We start from the raw sequence: 12,954 nt of genomic DNA on the forward strand, positions 1-12,954 counted from the left end.
TGTCACGACGGGAGCTGCGCGCTGATTGGCCGACGCCCGTCACACGTGACCACCGGATCGACACTAGCGACGTTCGACTTCGCTGCGTCCCCTAGTCGACTCTACGTATAGATAATTTTTTCCTTGATAACCGGAGAGCCTCCTTGTTAACTTTGATCCCGATGCTCCACTGCATTTTTTCCTCCGCGTTCAAGTGCCAATCGAAACGCAATGAATGCTTTTTCCGTAATTTGAGGGTGAGATTTCATTGGGGATATTTAAATTCGGATGCAGGAAGTATGTACAACGAATTTAAAGCTCCGTCAGGAATAATTGTTAGATGGCATCCTGCAACCTTTTAAATTTTCGCGTTTGCACCCGTGGCTACCTTATTTTCACTCGTTTTCTACCGTTTTTTCTCCAACAAATGATACACTTGCACGCGGGCAAAAAAAACTTCGACTCGGTTCGGCTCAACTCGGGGCGACTCGGCTCGTTCCGGAAGCGCGGCGGGATTTAAATGTTCAAAACTTATGCGTTCCCTTTATTATCGCTTATCGAAACACGTAATCGTTACTTTTATTAATTACTATCGGTATCGTTTCGTAAATTATCTGAAATTCCCTTTTCAGAGTCGCAGCTCTCCCCCCCCGCCAAATGAACTTCGAAGTCGAGGACGCGACAATTTAATATACATATAATTATGCATTACGTAAGGTCATTAAGTTAGAATTTCTCAAAATAAATGGACGCAACAACGAATCGGTGAATAAAGCACGCAAGCCAGAGGTAAACCTGTAAAGTTTCTGCGAAAACCCGAGAAAATGGAACAACGTGATACGCGATAATAAGATATGACACGTTACATCGAACGAGGTGAGAGGAAGAAGGGAAGATCCGATCTCCAAGCCGAGAAGACAGCTAACAAATTGACAGGTAGCGTTGCACGGCACGACACAGTAATATGCACTCCTATATCTCTAGATAGCCCTCGACATTAACGGACCTGGTCTATTCTCTAAAAATAGAAAACGATCGACCCTCAGGTGGTCGTGCCTCATTTTGAGGGTCGAACGATTGCGTGGGTCTCGACCTTTCCTTGAAACCGAGGTAAATTTTCAAGCAAATGCCGAGATATTCTCTACATTTATGCTTCTACATAATTATAACGACTGTGCTTCCTATACGCAGATGTCGGCACACAAGATAACGTCAGAAATTTACATAGAAAATGGATGTGTCGCGGGAGAACCCGAAAACGACGGTGAGCAATTTTAACGGTAATTTGTTGACGAGGAAAGGCGATATATCTTATTTAATTGCAGTTAAGATATCGGAGTTTTTCTTTGAATTTCCTCCTTATACGTTGGGTCGCGATGCAAGAGGTGCCGAGCTTCGGTACGACGACGACGGGGATCTGATCTTGACGAGAAAACAGAAGAAGAAGGAAGGAAAACTAGCCATTGGTAACGCGACTCGCGAGTACCTTCGTTCACGGAAACTACCCAACGGTCTTTCCATTTCTTTCAGAACACAGGATATCGACGGAGCTGTCTCTGGTCGGTCTGCAAGTGTGGCGAGGCGCGTTCCTGCTGGCCGACTACATACTCAGCAATCCGCAATCGTTCAAACAAAAAAGAGTCTTAGAGCTAGGATCAGGCGTGGGTCTGACAAGCATCGTGGCGAGTTTCCTCGCCTCGGAAGTTATTTGCACAGGTATCGATAACGCCGCGAAAAATGGACAAATATCGTAATACGTGCATTACCTTAGAAAAACAAAAAGTTGACAGAAAATTCTGTCGTAGACACCGATGTCGAGGAAATCTTGAAACTGATACGAAGGAACTTTGCGAGGAACCAGTCTTACGTCTCGTCGAAGGTGTCCGTCGAGGGATTGAATTTTTTGTGTCCGAATTGGCCACGAGAACTGCAGCGGAAGATCGATCCCGTTGACATCGTGTTGGCGGCCGATGGTGAGGGTGGACGAATCATCTCACTTCCCTGAAATGAGTTTTCTCGCGAGTAATTTCATTCGTCATCCGCAGTGATATACGATGACGACATAACGGAGGGCTTCGTCGGGACCTTGGAGAGATTATTCAACTCTGGCTTCCCCAAGGTAGCATACGTTGCCCTGGAGAAACGTTACGTCTTCACCGTTGCCGATCTAGACTCGGTAGCTCCGATGTACGAAGAGTTCCTGAGATGCGTTCGAAGGCGCAACCACAATTGGAACATAGAGCACGTCGCGACGGATTTCCCCCAATACTTCCGATACGACAGAGTCGATCGGCTGATACTGATGAAGATCCAGAAAGGAACTCCCACCAGGAAATGACGCAAAGGACTCTGGTCCAAGAGAATCAACTTTGCTAAGGATTAAAACTGGAACTAAATTTAAAAACCGCGTTAACGGTCCTTAAAGCTAGTTGCCGAAAAAATGGTCGAATTGAAATGAATTGCTACTTATTATCTAATTAAATGTAACCATAACGTATGCATAAGAAGGAAGTATAACGCGATGTCTTACCGTAAAAGGCAACCAACCGTGGGCGATGCACGAGTACACGGACGTCATGCGAATTCAAGTAGAATACCGCTCCTTTCCGGGGAGTTTCCAATTGCCTTTATTATTTACAACCTGACGTGGACAGTAGTGTAATGGAAAATATAATCGAGATCGTGAAGGTAGGGCGCGATGGTTCGTCGACATCGGGCGGAATGCATGCACGACGGTTGGAGTCCTCCGATGGACGAGTCGGAACATCGAGTCTCGAACGATCGACGAACACGCTGGACCGAACTAAGGCAGACGAAAGGTAGACGCGCCTCTTTTCTTTCGTTGTGGGTGTTATTAATTAAATTAAGAGAGCAGCGCCGTCTCCGGAAAGAGGATTTCGGATTTCGTAAAAAGGCACTTTCGCTACGTCGACTCGTTTCGCGTACAGAATTCGGTGCATCGCGGATACGAGTTTCGGCTCGTCTATTTTTTCCATATCTTTGCGACGGCGTTCTTCGCTGGGTCGATTTGTCTCTACACCAAAAAGCGATAATCAGGGATGGGCAAATTGCAAGCTTAACCACCGATAACCTTCTGATTGTCAACTCGACGTGCTTTATTTTACATCGGCCGGAGAAAGGCGACGCGTTCCTGAAAAATTATATATTTTCCATAACCTTCCATAACTTTTATACAATTCTCGAAACAGTCGTCGAAATCGAGCGCGGGCTAGCCGGGTCCCGAGAAGATGGAAGCGTTCGAGTCGAGGAAGAGCGCGACTGCCCGTCGTCACGTTTTGCGTTGCCTTTCGTTTTTACATTTTCTCGCGCTAGTTGAGTCGTTACTAATCAGCGGGGAAACGCGAGTAACCGTATCATTCGGCCGCTGATATGGAATTGAAGGGCGATACACATATATTTAAATATATAATATGTATACATACCGCGCGGAAAAGAAAGTAAAATAAATTAATAACTTATTAAAAATTTGCCCGTCCCTGGCGTGGCCTTCGATGCACATCTCCCCAGTGAAAAGCGCCATCGCTCTAACCCGAAGCCGCTGCATCTTTCCACTTCCGATTCGGTCGGTTCGCGGATTTCTTTTCCCATTTATTGTATCGTCGAGCGTGAAAGTACGAGTCCCGGGTCGAATCGTCGCAAGCTCCGCCACCTTCGCGTCGGCTCGTTCAACGGCTACCAGCGAGTGATGTCCGACCTCGACGCTCGCAGAGTTCTTTTTCAAGCGAATTCCCCAGAGTTCCCCGGAAAGAGGCGAACTCGCGGACTTCCGACGGCTCGTGGATGGATCAATGAGAAGAGAGACGGAAAAGTAAACGAGCAAGAGACAAAAAAAAAGAAGGATGGCAGTTAAAGACGTTAAACGAATACACATTGACTAGAGTAAAACGAAACCGATTCTGTGTATAAAAAGCCCGAGCAACGTAGAAAAGAGGCTGGGAGCGAGTCGCGAATTCTGCGAGCGGGACGGGGTCCACGACCGCTTAAAAATCGGGAAAGAGAAACGGCTACCCCGAGAAAAAAAAAAACTCCACCGAACCAGGGAAATATTTCTTTTCCTCGGGGTAGAGATGCAACGAGTCAAACGCTCGCGTTTACTCGAGTCGAGTAAGGCCGATTTTTCAATGGAACGGCGTAGTACCGTGCGTCCATCTTAAAGTCGACAGTTTCCCACTCAGGTGCCGATGAAATACCGGCCCAACTCTAACCGAAAAAAGAAAAAAAGAAAAAATGATTCGACTCGTCGCATCGCAAGAAACGGTCCCTGTCGGAGTTCCGAGCCTTGTACCAAGACGGCGCCCTCTCTCCGGCTTCCGCGAGCGCAGACAGTCGAGAGCGGAATCGGTATGTCTGCCCGAACGACGGCGGCCGTTGAATTATTATCTACATTATCGTTAATAATAATAATAATAATTTCAATCACATAATATTCGCAACAAATACTGTACAAAAACGTACAATCTTCCGTAAAAAGACCGGGGCTAATGGCTCCCGCCGTTCTGGGAGGGTTTTTGGTTGCCGTTCGCCGTGCCGAGCGTCGTCGGGGCCGACGGTATCGCGTCCAGGACCAGCTTCCTCCTGTGGTACTCGTAGGCGACGTTGTCGCCGGCCGTCGACTTCCTGCGGGCCGGCGCGTTCGTCGGCCCCGTCGTCGGCCCCGTCGTCGGCCCCGTCGTCGGCCCCGTCGTCGCGAGGTTATCCGCGCCCGGCACGATGGCGTTCGCGCTCTTGCGCCGTTGCGGCATCTCGGTGAGCTGGCCACCCGAGGGAGGGTCCCTCGAGTCTCTTTGTACTCGTTCAGGGCCATGAATCGACGAGGAGGAGGAGGAGGACGAGGAGGAGGACGAGGAGGAGGAGGAGGAGGAGGTCGAGCCGACCATGCTGGCGACCTTGCTGACGTTGGCGTGGAGAGTGACCGTGATCTTCGCGGTGGACCCACCGGACGGCGAGGCGATCGGCAGGGTGGTCTTCCTCCTGGCGTTGGAGTTGGGCACTTCGCCGTTGAAGCCGATCCGCGACTCGCTCGAGTCCTTGGAGAGTCGAGCCCCTCCTCGAAGGGTGCTGACCCAGCGCTCGACCTGAGCCTCGTGGGACTTCTGCAATACCTTGCTCACGTCCCCGTCCTCGCCACCCTCCTTCATGATCTCCTGCAACCTTTGGATCATTTGGTACAGCACCACGGGGCTGATCAGGCCGAAGTCGAACAGGCTGCACATGTGGAGAACAAAGTTCCGGTAGAGGTTCTTCATGAGCAGCTCCTTCCCCTTGGTCTCGAGGAACATTTGGCACGCCAGCGGAATCTGGCAGTCCCCCACGTAGCCGTACTTCATCACGTGAAGGTTCCACATCTTCATCAGCTCCTTCTCGCCTTCGTTGACGTCCGTGAAGTCGTCGATCATCATCATCGTCTTGGTCTGCAGCCACTTGGGGTCGTTTTCGCCCTCGGAGTCGATGTCCATCTCCTTCGGGTATATCGGCAAGCAGGTCACGGTGTGATGATAGAGCCTTGAAGGGAGAAGAGTCGATTACGCCTCGGTCTCTCGTGGTATGCCCTGACCCACCCGAAACATCCCGACGAAGACGTAAAATCGAAAAACTGAATTACCGATTGTGCCCCGTGATGTACGGCCTCTGGCTCTCGAACTCGTTCTCGTCGAGCTCGAGAAATTCGGAGAGACTAGGTCTGGTTCTCTTCGGCCGACAGACCAGAATGTTGGTGACGCTCGTCCTCCTGGTGGGTCCCGTCCTGGAGAAGGCGATTCCGGAGGGCTGAGAAATAAGCTCGTGTGGACTTCCCGCGTAGGAGCCGTCGTAGCACTCGTTGATCGCCACGTCTATCCTGGCGCCCTGCGAGATGGGCTGAAATGGGAGTTTCCTCGTCAGTTTCGTTGGCTCGAGCGGTGACCGCGGGAACATCGTTCGCTTTTCGTGGAAGAGCAAACAAGGCTTTATACAAACCACGTAGGTAAACGTGAAGCGCGAGTGGCAGAGCTTCAGGTGCTTCAGCAGGGAGTAGAGCTTCCCGCAGTCCAGCGAGCACCAGGGGCAGTGCAGGTCCTCGCAGGCCTCGGTTTGTTGCCTGCTGTTGTTGTTGTACAAAAATTGATATACGATTTGCTGAGTGACCGTCGACGAGTCCATCTTCTCGCTCGACACGGAGATCTTCGACGGGGTCAGCGGACTAGGCGTTGGCAGTGACGCGTTGTTGTTGTTGGTAATTATATTATTGTTGTTGTTGATGTTGTTGTTGTTGTTGTTCAGGTTGTGAGCAGCAGGGGACCTCTCCAAACCGGCTGAAGCGATAAAAAAATGCGTTAAACCTGGACCCGGCAGGGCCGTAAGCTTCGTCGCGTCTTCTTACCATTAGCCGATCGGTTTTCCTTATTGTCGCCGGTAGGCAGCGGGTGAATGGGAGTTGGTCTATCGACCAGTCCATTGCTCGGTTCCGCGGTCCAACTTAACCGAAATTTCAGGGTAGGTCCCCGACTAAAGACTTCGAAGGGGCCGCACTCCTTCGTGTCCGATATCGACTCCCAGGAGCTGTGCTTCTTCGGGCTAGATCTAACGTTGGTTTGCACTTCTTGCAATCCCAACTCGTAATCCCCGTCCGTCAACAGACAGCGATTGTGCTTATCGTATACTATAAGCTCCGAGCCGTACAACTTCACCTCCTCGCCGACGACTTTGACGGCGCCGGTGATGGACTTCCGTCGTTTCTGGGCGGGCTCTGAAAGAGAAACATTTTCTTAGCGAACCGGAGAAACCTTGGTGGCTGGATGGTAGGAAACCTACCATCTAGATCACAGTTGTGCATAAGGCAGTTGCCGTTCGAGGTGCAGTACACCCTGAGTAGAAGCATGTACGTCTTGGCTATGTGTCCATTGTTTAAACTAAAGGATTCGTTAGGTATAGAGACGGTGGGTGCTTTGGGTGGCGGTTGATTCTCGGATGGATTGATCGGCACCTCGCTCGTCCCGACCGACACCTGCAACGATTTCGGCATTACCTTTATGCCGACCATCGGAACTGGGAAAGGATTTGCCTTTCGATGCGCTGTCCGCGACAGCCTCACCTGCATGATCGGCGAGCTGACGTCTTTCCTCTTTTTGTGGCAGATCTTTAACAGCAAAGTTTCCACCTTGACCGGATCTTGCGGACCTTCGACTGGAAAGAAGGAAAATGGGTGAGCGGGTGTACCGTGTAATAACCGAACTACATCTTTGTACACTTTTGCGGACGTTCTCACCTTTCTTGTCATAAAATCCCAGGAAGGTCAGCGTCATGTACCCACGGACTCCTGGATTTTGGTCCTGATTGTTCTTGGACATTAGTTTCTCCAAAATGGTGTCGATTCGAAACCCACGCCGGGATTTGTGACTTCTGGACATGCGTTGCCTCATGTAAGATAAGTTCCTGTATAGAAATACCGGCTGAAAGTAGAGAAGAGCGAGATGAGAGGTTCCTCCTTGCGAAAGGGTTCGGTTCCTCGGACAGACCCGGAACGAACTCTCGCCTCTCTCGGGTCTCTCCTCGAAACGCGAATGAAATCGAGTAATCAAATGTTCGCATACGTACCGTCAAAAATAAAGAGGCCCAAACGAACGAAAACGAACAAAACTGGGAGTGGGTTCACGGATACTCGAAGGATCCGGTATTTTTTTTTTTTCACAATTAAATCGGTATATCATTTTCCGAGACTCGCTGGCGAACTGTCAGCGTCGGAACGGCGAACGACGGTTAACAATTTGAGCATCACGGAATTGTACATGAAACGTTTCTTTGAGAAATTCGGCGCAAGGGAAGAGTTATGTAATCATTTGTATTAAAGGGGGACGAAGGACGTGGGATGGAAATATAAAAACGGAGAATTGCGACTCACCGAGATTTGATTCCTCGTGCGTAGAAACCGGTAGATCTGCGTGGGCTCTGGAAAAGAAGCAAAGGAGAGGTTCAAAGGGTTCGCAGGTGCCGATAACGAATCCAAAGGCCTCGCATTAATAACGCGTAATAACGTTCAATACCGAACGACCCACGGGAGACGCTATCTTTAAAGCCTTAGAGCAACGGTAATTAAAACCGGCCCTCATTAAGGGCGCACTCGAATCCGATTCCAGGAGGGAAAAAGTCTCTGGAAATCTACGAAAGTTCGTTAACGTCGCCGTTAGGTCGCTTCGAGAGGCGACGAAATAAATGTGAAAAAGATTTCGCATACAGTATTTATAAATTTTAATCGCATTTTTAGCCGAGATCTTTATGAAGGGAGTCGAAAGCCCCCTTCGCGATCGTATGAATTTCGGATCGGCAAGGTGGTTGTCGTAGTTTGGCCGATGACCACAAGATGGAGACCGACTCCGGGATTTTCTCGCGAGAGAAGTACGCGGTTTAGTTCATAAAAGAGCCGCCCGCGACTTCGCCTCCGATCCTTCTGTGATTCAGAACGGGGTGTGATGACTGGGTTGTTCTCGTTTTCATACGAGACGCCTGCACCGGGATTCTTGTTACGATTCTAGCAGGTCAAACCTCTCTGATCCCGTTCTTTTTTTTAAACTAAAATCAATGGACTCGCTTGGAAAGTTCATCCTGGGGTGAATCGGTTCCATTCATGTATTAAGTAATTACCAGGATTTAAGTTTTCCGCCAGACACAACGAAAGTTATTACAACTTTAAGGGGTAACTTGTGAAACTAATACGATACAAGTCATGGATCGTTCTCAAAAGACAATTTCTGTACATCTCGACACTTCCCGATGGAAGGTGCATCGCAAACTTCAAAATACCGCGCGAGCGACGTTAAAAAGAAAAGACTTTTAATAAATGAAATTTACCATAGATCCGTCCGTACACTTAACATATTTTTAACGTAGAACATAAGGTCCCAACGTTAACATAGTTTAGGTTTTCGAGCATCCCTATAGGCTCGTTTTAAAAATAATCACTCTCCAAAGTATTCCTACCATAGAATACCGTAAACCACAGGGTAGGAATAAAAAGTATAAGCAAATTACATATCAAGCATGGGAAGCATACATGTTTACACGAGCGTGGAGGGAAATTAAAAACACAACAGAGGGGATAGGAGCGCCTGGGAGCTCGGTCGAAACGAATTTAAGAAGGGTAGGAAGGGAAGGAAAGGAAGGAAGGCAACGCAGGGGGAGATTTAAGAGGTAAAATCGAATCCGGAGGGCGGCCGCTCGTCGGGCAATGGAGGGTGGAGCGGCTGGCCGCGTCGGTTGAGGTCCGACGACTCGAGCGACCCGCCATCTCGAATCCATTACGGGGTTATGTTGATGTAGGGACGTCGCTCGGCGGGGCGACCCGAGCTAACCTAGCGCGAGCGATTTCGCGGGAATCGGGCCGATCGCGGGTTTCGAAGACGGAAGAGAAGTAGGAAATCGCTCGTAGCGGCCGAAACCGAAGCTCACTTTCGAAGGCTTGGAGAAACAGCTCGTGGTCCGCTTGAATTTGGTCGATCCGCGGTGCCTTCGGCCCGTCCAGTTCCTTTTCCCGCTTCTTCGGCGGCATCCTCGCGCGGATTCTCACGAGTCTACCGGACGCGAAGCGCACTTGCGAGAGCCGAAAAACACGACGCAGTCGACGCCTGACCCGCGCGGAAAACGCTGCTGCCGTTGCTGCCGCTGCGGGTGGCTGCGCTGCGGCTGCGCTGGGCGCGCTTCGACTAAGACTGCGCCCCGCGCTCCAAGCTAGAGGGCCGACTCGGGCGCCATCTTGCCGCGCTCCGAGAACCGAGTGCACCGAGTTGAAAATCTTCCTTGGACTAGCTGCTTCTTCGATTGAATCGATCGCGGATAACCTCCGATGCTACGAATTATTTTATTCATTCAAACGTGGCGAAATCTGTAATCGGACGCGGTGTTTCGAGAATGCTTTGAATCGATTGTAGCACTCGATCGCTGTTGGTTGATTCTCTTGGAACCGGGAACTGGATTTAAAAGTTTCGTGGCGGCCTCTAGGGAGAGGCTGATTAGGAGACCATCTTTTCTTTAGTCTTCTGTTTTCTATGATCGGTTCGGTTGGTCCGATGGTCCGGATGGTCCGGTCCGGTTTGGAAGTGCATCATGGATTACGTGGGTATGTACGGATGTCCGAAAGATTTTTCGGGATTTCCTATACGAGGCCACGATGACTGCTCGTTATCGTTTCATAAACGATCTAACGGGTAAAAAATGAACGGGAAGTATGCTGCGTATTTGCAAGAAACTTTTTAGCGGTTTTTATCAGGCCGAAAACTAAACGTTGCGTCGGGCTTTCGATTTGAGCGAACGTATGACAACAATGACTGATGATTTTGAAGAGTCCGAGAGACACGTTTAGCTGTCGTTTCGGAACGTTAATGGCGCAGAGCGGAGTGCCTCGTCGAAATTTAACTGATTTTGAGCATCTTCCATTAATTGAACTTGTTTTTTGGGAATGTCTCAAATACGCATAACGAGCCAGCAGAAAATGCAGCTTTGTCTTGCACGAATGCCAGACGATAACGTGCAGACATCGTCGCATGATATTTCCTGTTAGCAATATTTCTAATTTTATTTACAGAGACATCAAAAAGCGACAGCAACGATTGCTGCAGCTCGCCATCTCGGTTGGAGAATGTAGAGAATTCGAAGCCTGACGAAAACTCGATTAAGGAATCTGCTAATGACGTCGCTAAGAAGAATCCAGAGGAAGAAGCAGTCGCCGCGGCTGCTCCTGTCGAACTGGATAGCGAGCTCATAGACTTTAAAGTGATCTACAATAAGCAGAAAATTGATGTTACTTTTGCATTAGATAGCACCGTCGGTAGACTGAAAGCACATCTTGAGAATATCATCTCTGTCCCTCAAGCGATGCAAAAAGTAATGATTAAAGGACTAGCCAAAGATGATCAAACGCTTAGAAGTTTGGGGGTGACAAAAGGTATATAGGGTGATGCCTTCACTGGGGAAACATTTGGATTTGATTTTTATATCGATGTAAAATTGATGCCACTTTTCTTTTAGGTGCCAAAGTAATGATAGTAGGCTCAAAGTTACACGACGTTTTAGCTTTATCGATTCCCACGAAGCAGGAGCTTGCTGCCGAGTTTAGGTCCGCTATTGGGAAGGAACCTCTGTCGCGTCAAAAAGTGCATCGTAAGGTTTTGGATAAGGGTATTCCAGAAGATGTCATGCCAGGCATATTGGGCAGCAAGGTTGTATGTTACCTCGATACTCCAGATTTTGTACTTTTATATCGAATTCATTGTCCTTTGTTTCTTAGGAACCGTTACCAGATTTTCCATTGGCAGGGATGTTGAACAAGTCCGGTGGAAAGGTCAGGCTTACGTTTAAATTAGAACAAGATCAGCTTTGGATCGGTACGAAAGAAAGAACGGATAAGGTTCCAATGAATTCCATAAAAGGTGTTCACAATGAGCCTATTCATGATCATCCTGAATATCACATAATGGTAATTGCACGAGGCAATATCGTACATGCATTTTGAACCATATATCGCATGAATTAAAAACTATGATTTTTTTAAAATTTCAGGCCATTCAATTAGGTCCAACGGAAGCTTCTCGATATTGGATATACTGGGTTCCCGCGCAGTACATATCGGCTATCAAAGAAGCTATTTTGGGAAAATGGCAGTACTTCTGATCGAACGTAGATAGAGGTTGCTGTCTCATTGCGAACAAAATGTAAGAGTGCGAACATTGACGCAACGACCATGCTAGTCAAGCATTTTTATCGGTAAGTAATAACTTATTACACGTTGAAATTCACAAAACGGTTGCAACGATCAAGATCGGTCAGCCCGTTCGAACGATCGCGAACGTTACGTGAATAACGCTTCGACGTACCGACCAAATTTCGAACGATGAATTTCTTGGATGGCGACATTGTAAATGTCGTGTCAAACTTTTTAATATTTATCTTGCCACCGGCAATGAATTTTTCACGAAAGTCTTAGTTATTGCAGCGATCTTAAATTTCCATGAAAGTTTGTTTTTGTGCAAAAATGCTCTGCCACTGGATGTGTACAATTGTTTGGAAATGAAATTTCTTCCGAGACGTAATAACGTACAACAATGAAACGAATGAAAACCGGCATTGTTTGCAACAAACTACTGAAATTTGGGCGTAAACAGTAGGTCCATGAACTTACATTTGTAGGAAATACCATCGAGGAACTGATCTCGTTGTACGTATACAGCGAGTTCGTTATAAACGAGAGTACGTTTCTAATTAAATTATAGCGAAGCGAAAATGACTTAAAACGGAGTGTTCTGGCTTAAAAAGAGATAAAAAAATTATGCAGTTTGCCTCCTAGACCATAGTTATATCCGTTAAATGCCTTCGATTAAATGGTTTACTTGCGAGGTATAATTTTAACTCGAAAGATTAAGATTTTGATTTTTCATCGCAAACACAGGATTAGCGGCGGTAGGTGGAAAACAATTGTAGTCAATGCTTTGTGATAAGGAACAAAAAGGATAACGTATATGTATACATACACGCGTACAGACCTATACGACCAATGTATACCGTCTCCGGGTATAGATAACGCGACAACGAATTTCCCAGCAGATAAAACGATGTAATTATACTCGTGTATTTTCACATTGGTCTAGAGGAGCGAGTTATATCGAGCCAAGATCGGGGTGCCAAAGCGGAACATCCCTAGATATGCACAAATTCCGGTAAACTGCATACGTTCGCTTAACCTTCTAACTTTTGTAAATTAGGTTGTATACGCTTAAATCGTATGTAACGGACACGAGGGATAACGAGGGCCGTATCGGATGCGACAAAGGGAGTCCCTCTGTACCTTGCTGGGGTGTACCTTGCGCTGGGCGATTTCATAAAATAAAGTAATTTGAAAACGATCTCGTCCGAAGTTCCGTCCACAGTTCCGTCCACAGTTCCAAGGGATTTATGCAATCGGGTGGTTTTATTTCTCTTTTTCTCTTCCTG

General features: G+C 47.9%; 3 protein-coding genes across 7 annotated transcripts; 2 read left to right on the plus strand and 1 right to left on the minus strand.

The window, feature by feature from the left end:
- The first annotated feature begins 92 nt into the window (after nucleotides 1–92).
- LOC105696468 (methyltransferase-like protein 22) lies at nucleotides 93–2,476 on the plus strand. Of its 5 annotated transcripts, none has more exons than XM_012418946.2 (8): nucleotides 93–236; nucleotides 612–855; nucleotides 968–1,089; nucleotides 1,171–1,243; nucleotides 1,305–1,445; nucleotides 1,510–1,695; nucleotides 1,785–1,952; nucleotides 2,025–2,476. In XM_012418946.2, the coding sequence occupies exons 2-8, from the start codon at nucleotides 834–836 to the stop codon at nucleotides 2,315–2,317; spliced, it is 1,005 nt and encodes a 334-aa protein (XP_012274369.1). In that variant the 5' UTR covers nucleotides 93–236; nucleotides 612–833; the 3' UTR covers nucleotides 2,318–2,476. The 5 variants fall into 5 exon arrangements, with proteins under 5 accessions (XP_012274369.1, XP_023290212.1, XP_012274371.1 ...); XM_012418948.2 differs by having other exon boundaries at nucleotides 94–236; nucleotides 612–915; nucleotides 1,008–1,089; XM_012418949.2 differs by having other exon boundaries at nucleotides 94–236; nucleotides 964–1,089.
- Nucleotides 2,477–2,582: 106 nt separating this feature from the next.
- LOC105696464 (polycomb protein suz12-B) lies at nucleotides 2,583–9,644 on the minus strand. Its single transcript, XM_012418940.1, has 9 exons — nucleotides 9,421–9,644; nucleotides 7,877–7,923; nucleotides 7,244–7,427; nucleotides 7,070–7,161; nucleotides 6,790–6,982; nucleotides 6,359–6,724; nucleotides 5,956–6,290; nucleotides 5,603–5,856; nucleotides 2,583–5,502 (listed from the first exon to the last, which is right to left on the minus strand). Exons 1-9 carry the CDS (start codon nucleotides 9,518–9,520, stop codon nucleotides 4,479–4,481), a joined length of 2,595 nt encoding a protein of 864 aa, XP_012274363.1. The 5' UTR covers nucleotides 9,521–9,644; the 3' UTR covers nucleotides 2,583–4,478.
- Nucleotides 9,645–9,997: 353 nt separating this feature from the next.
- Nucleotides 9,998–12,866, plus strand: LOC105696503 (ubiquitin domain-containing protein UBFD1). Its single transcript, XM_012419023.1, has 5 exons — nucleotides 9,998–10,087; nucleotides 10,553–10,912; nucleotides 10,996–11,186; nucleotides 11,255–11,443; nucleotides 11,527–12,866. The coding sequence occupies exons 1-5, from the start codon at nucleotides 10,075–10,077 to the stop codon at nucleotides 11,635–11,637; spliced, it is 864 nt and encodes a 287-aa protein (XP_012274446.1). The 5' UTR covers nucleotides 9,998–10,074; the 3' UTR covers nucleotides 11,638–12,866.
- The last annotated feature ends 88 nt before the right edge of the window (nucleotides 12,867–12,954 follow it).

This window comes from Orussus abietinus, unplaced genomic scaffold (genome assembly GCF_000612105.2).
Source record: "Orussus abietinus isolate OABI.00-Male unplaced genomic scaffold, Oabi_2.0 scaffold15, whole genome shotgun sequence".
Lineage (NCBI taxonomy): Eukaryota > Metazoa > Arthropoda > Insecta > Hymenoptera > Orussidae > Orussus > Orussus abietinus.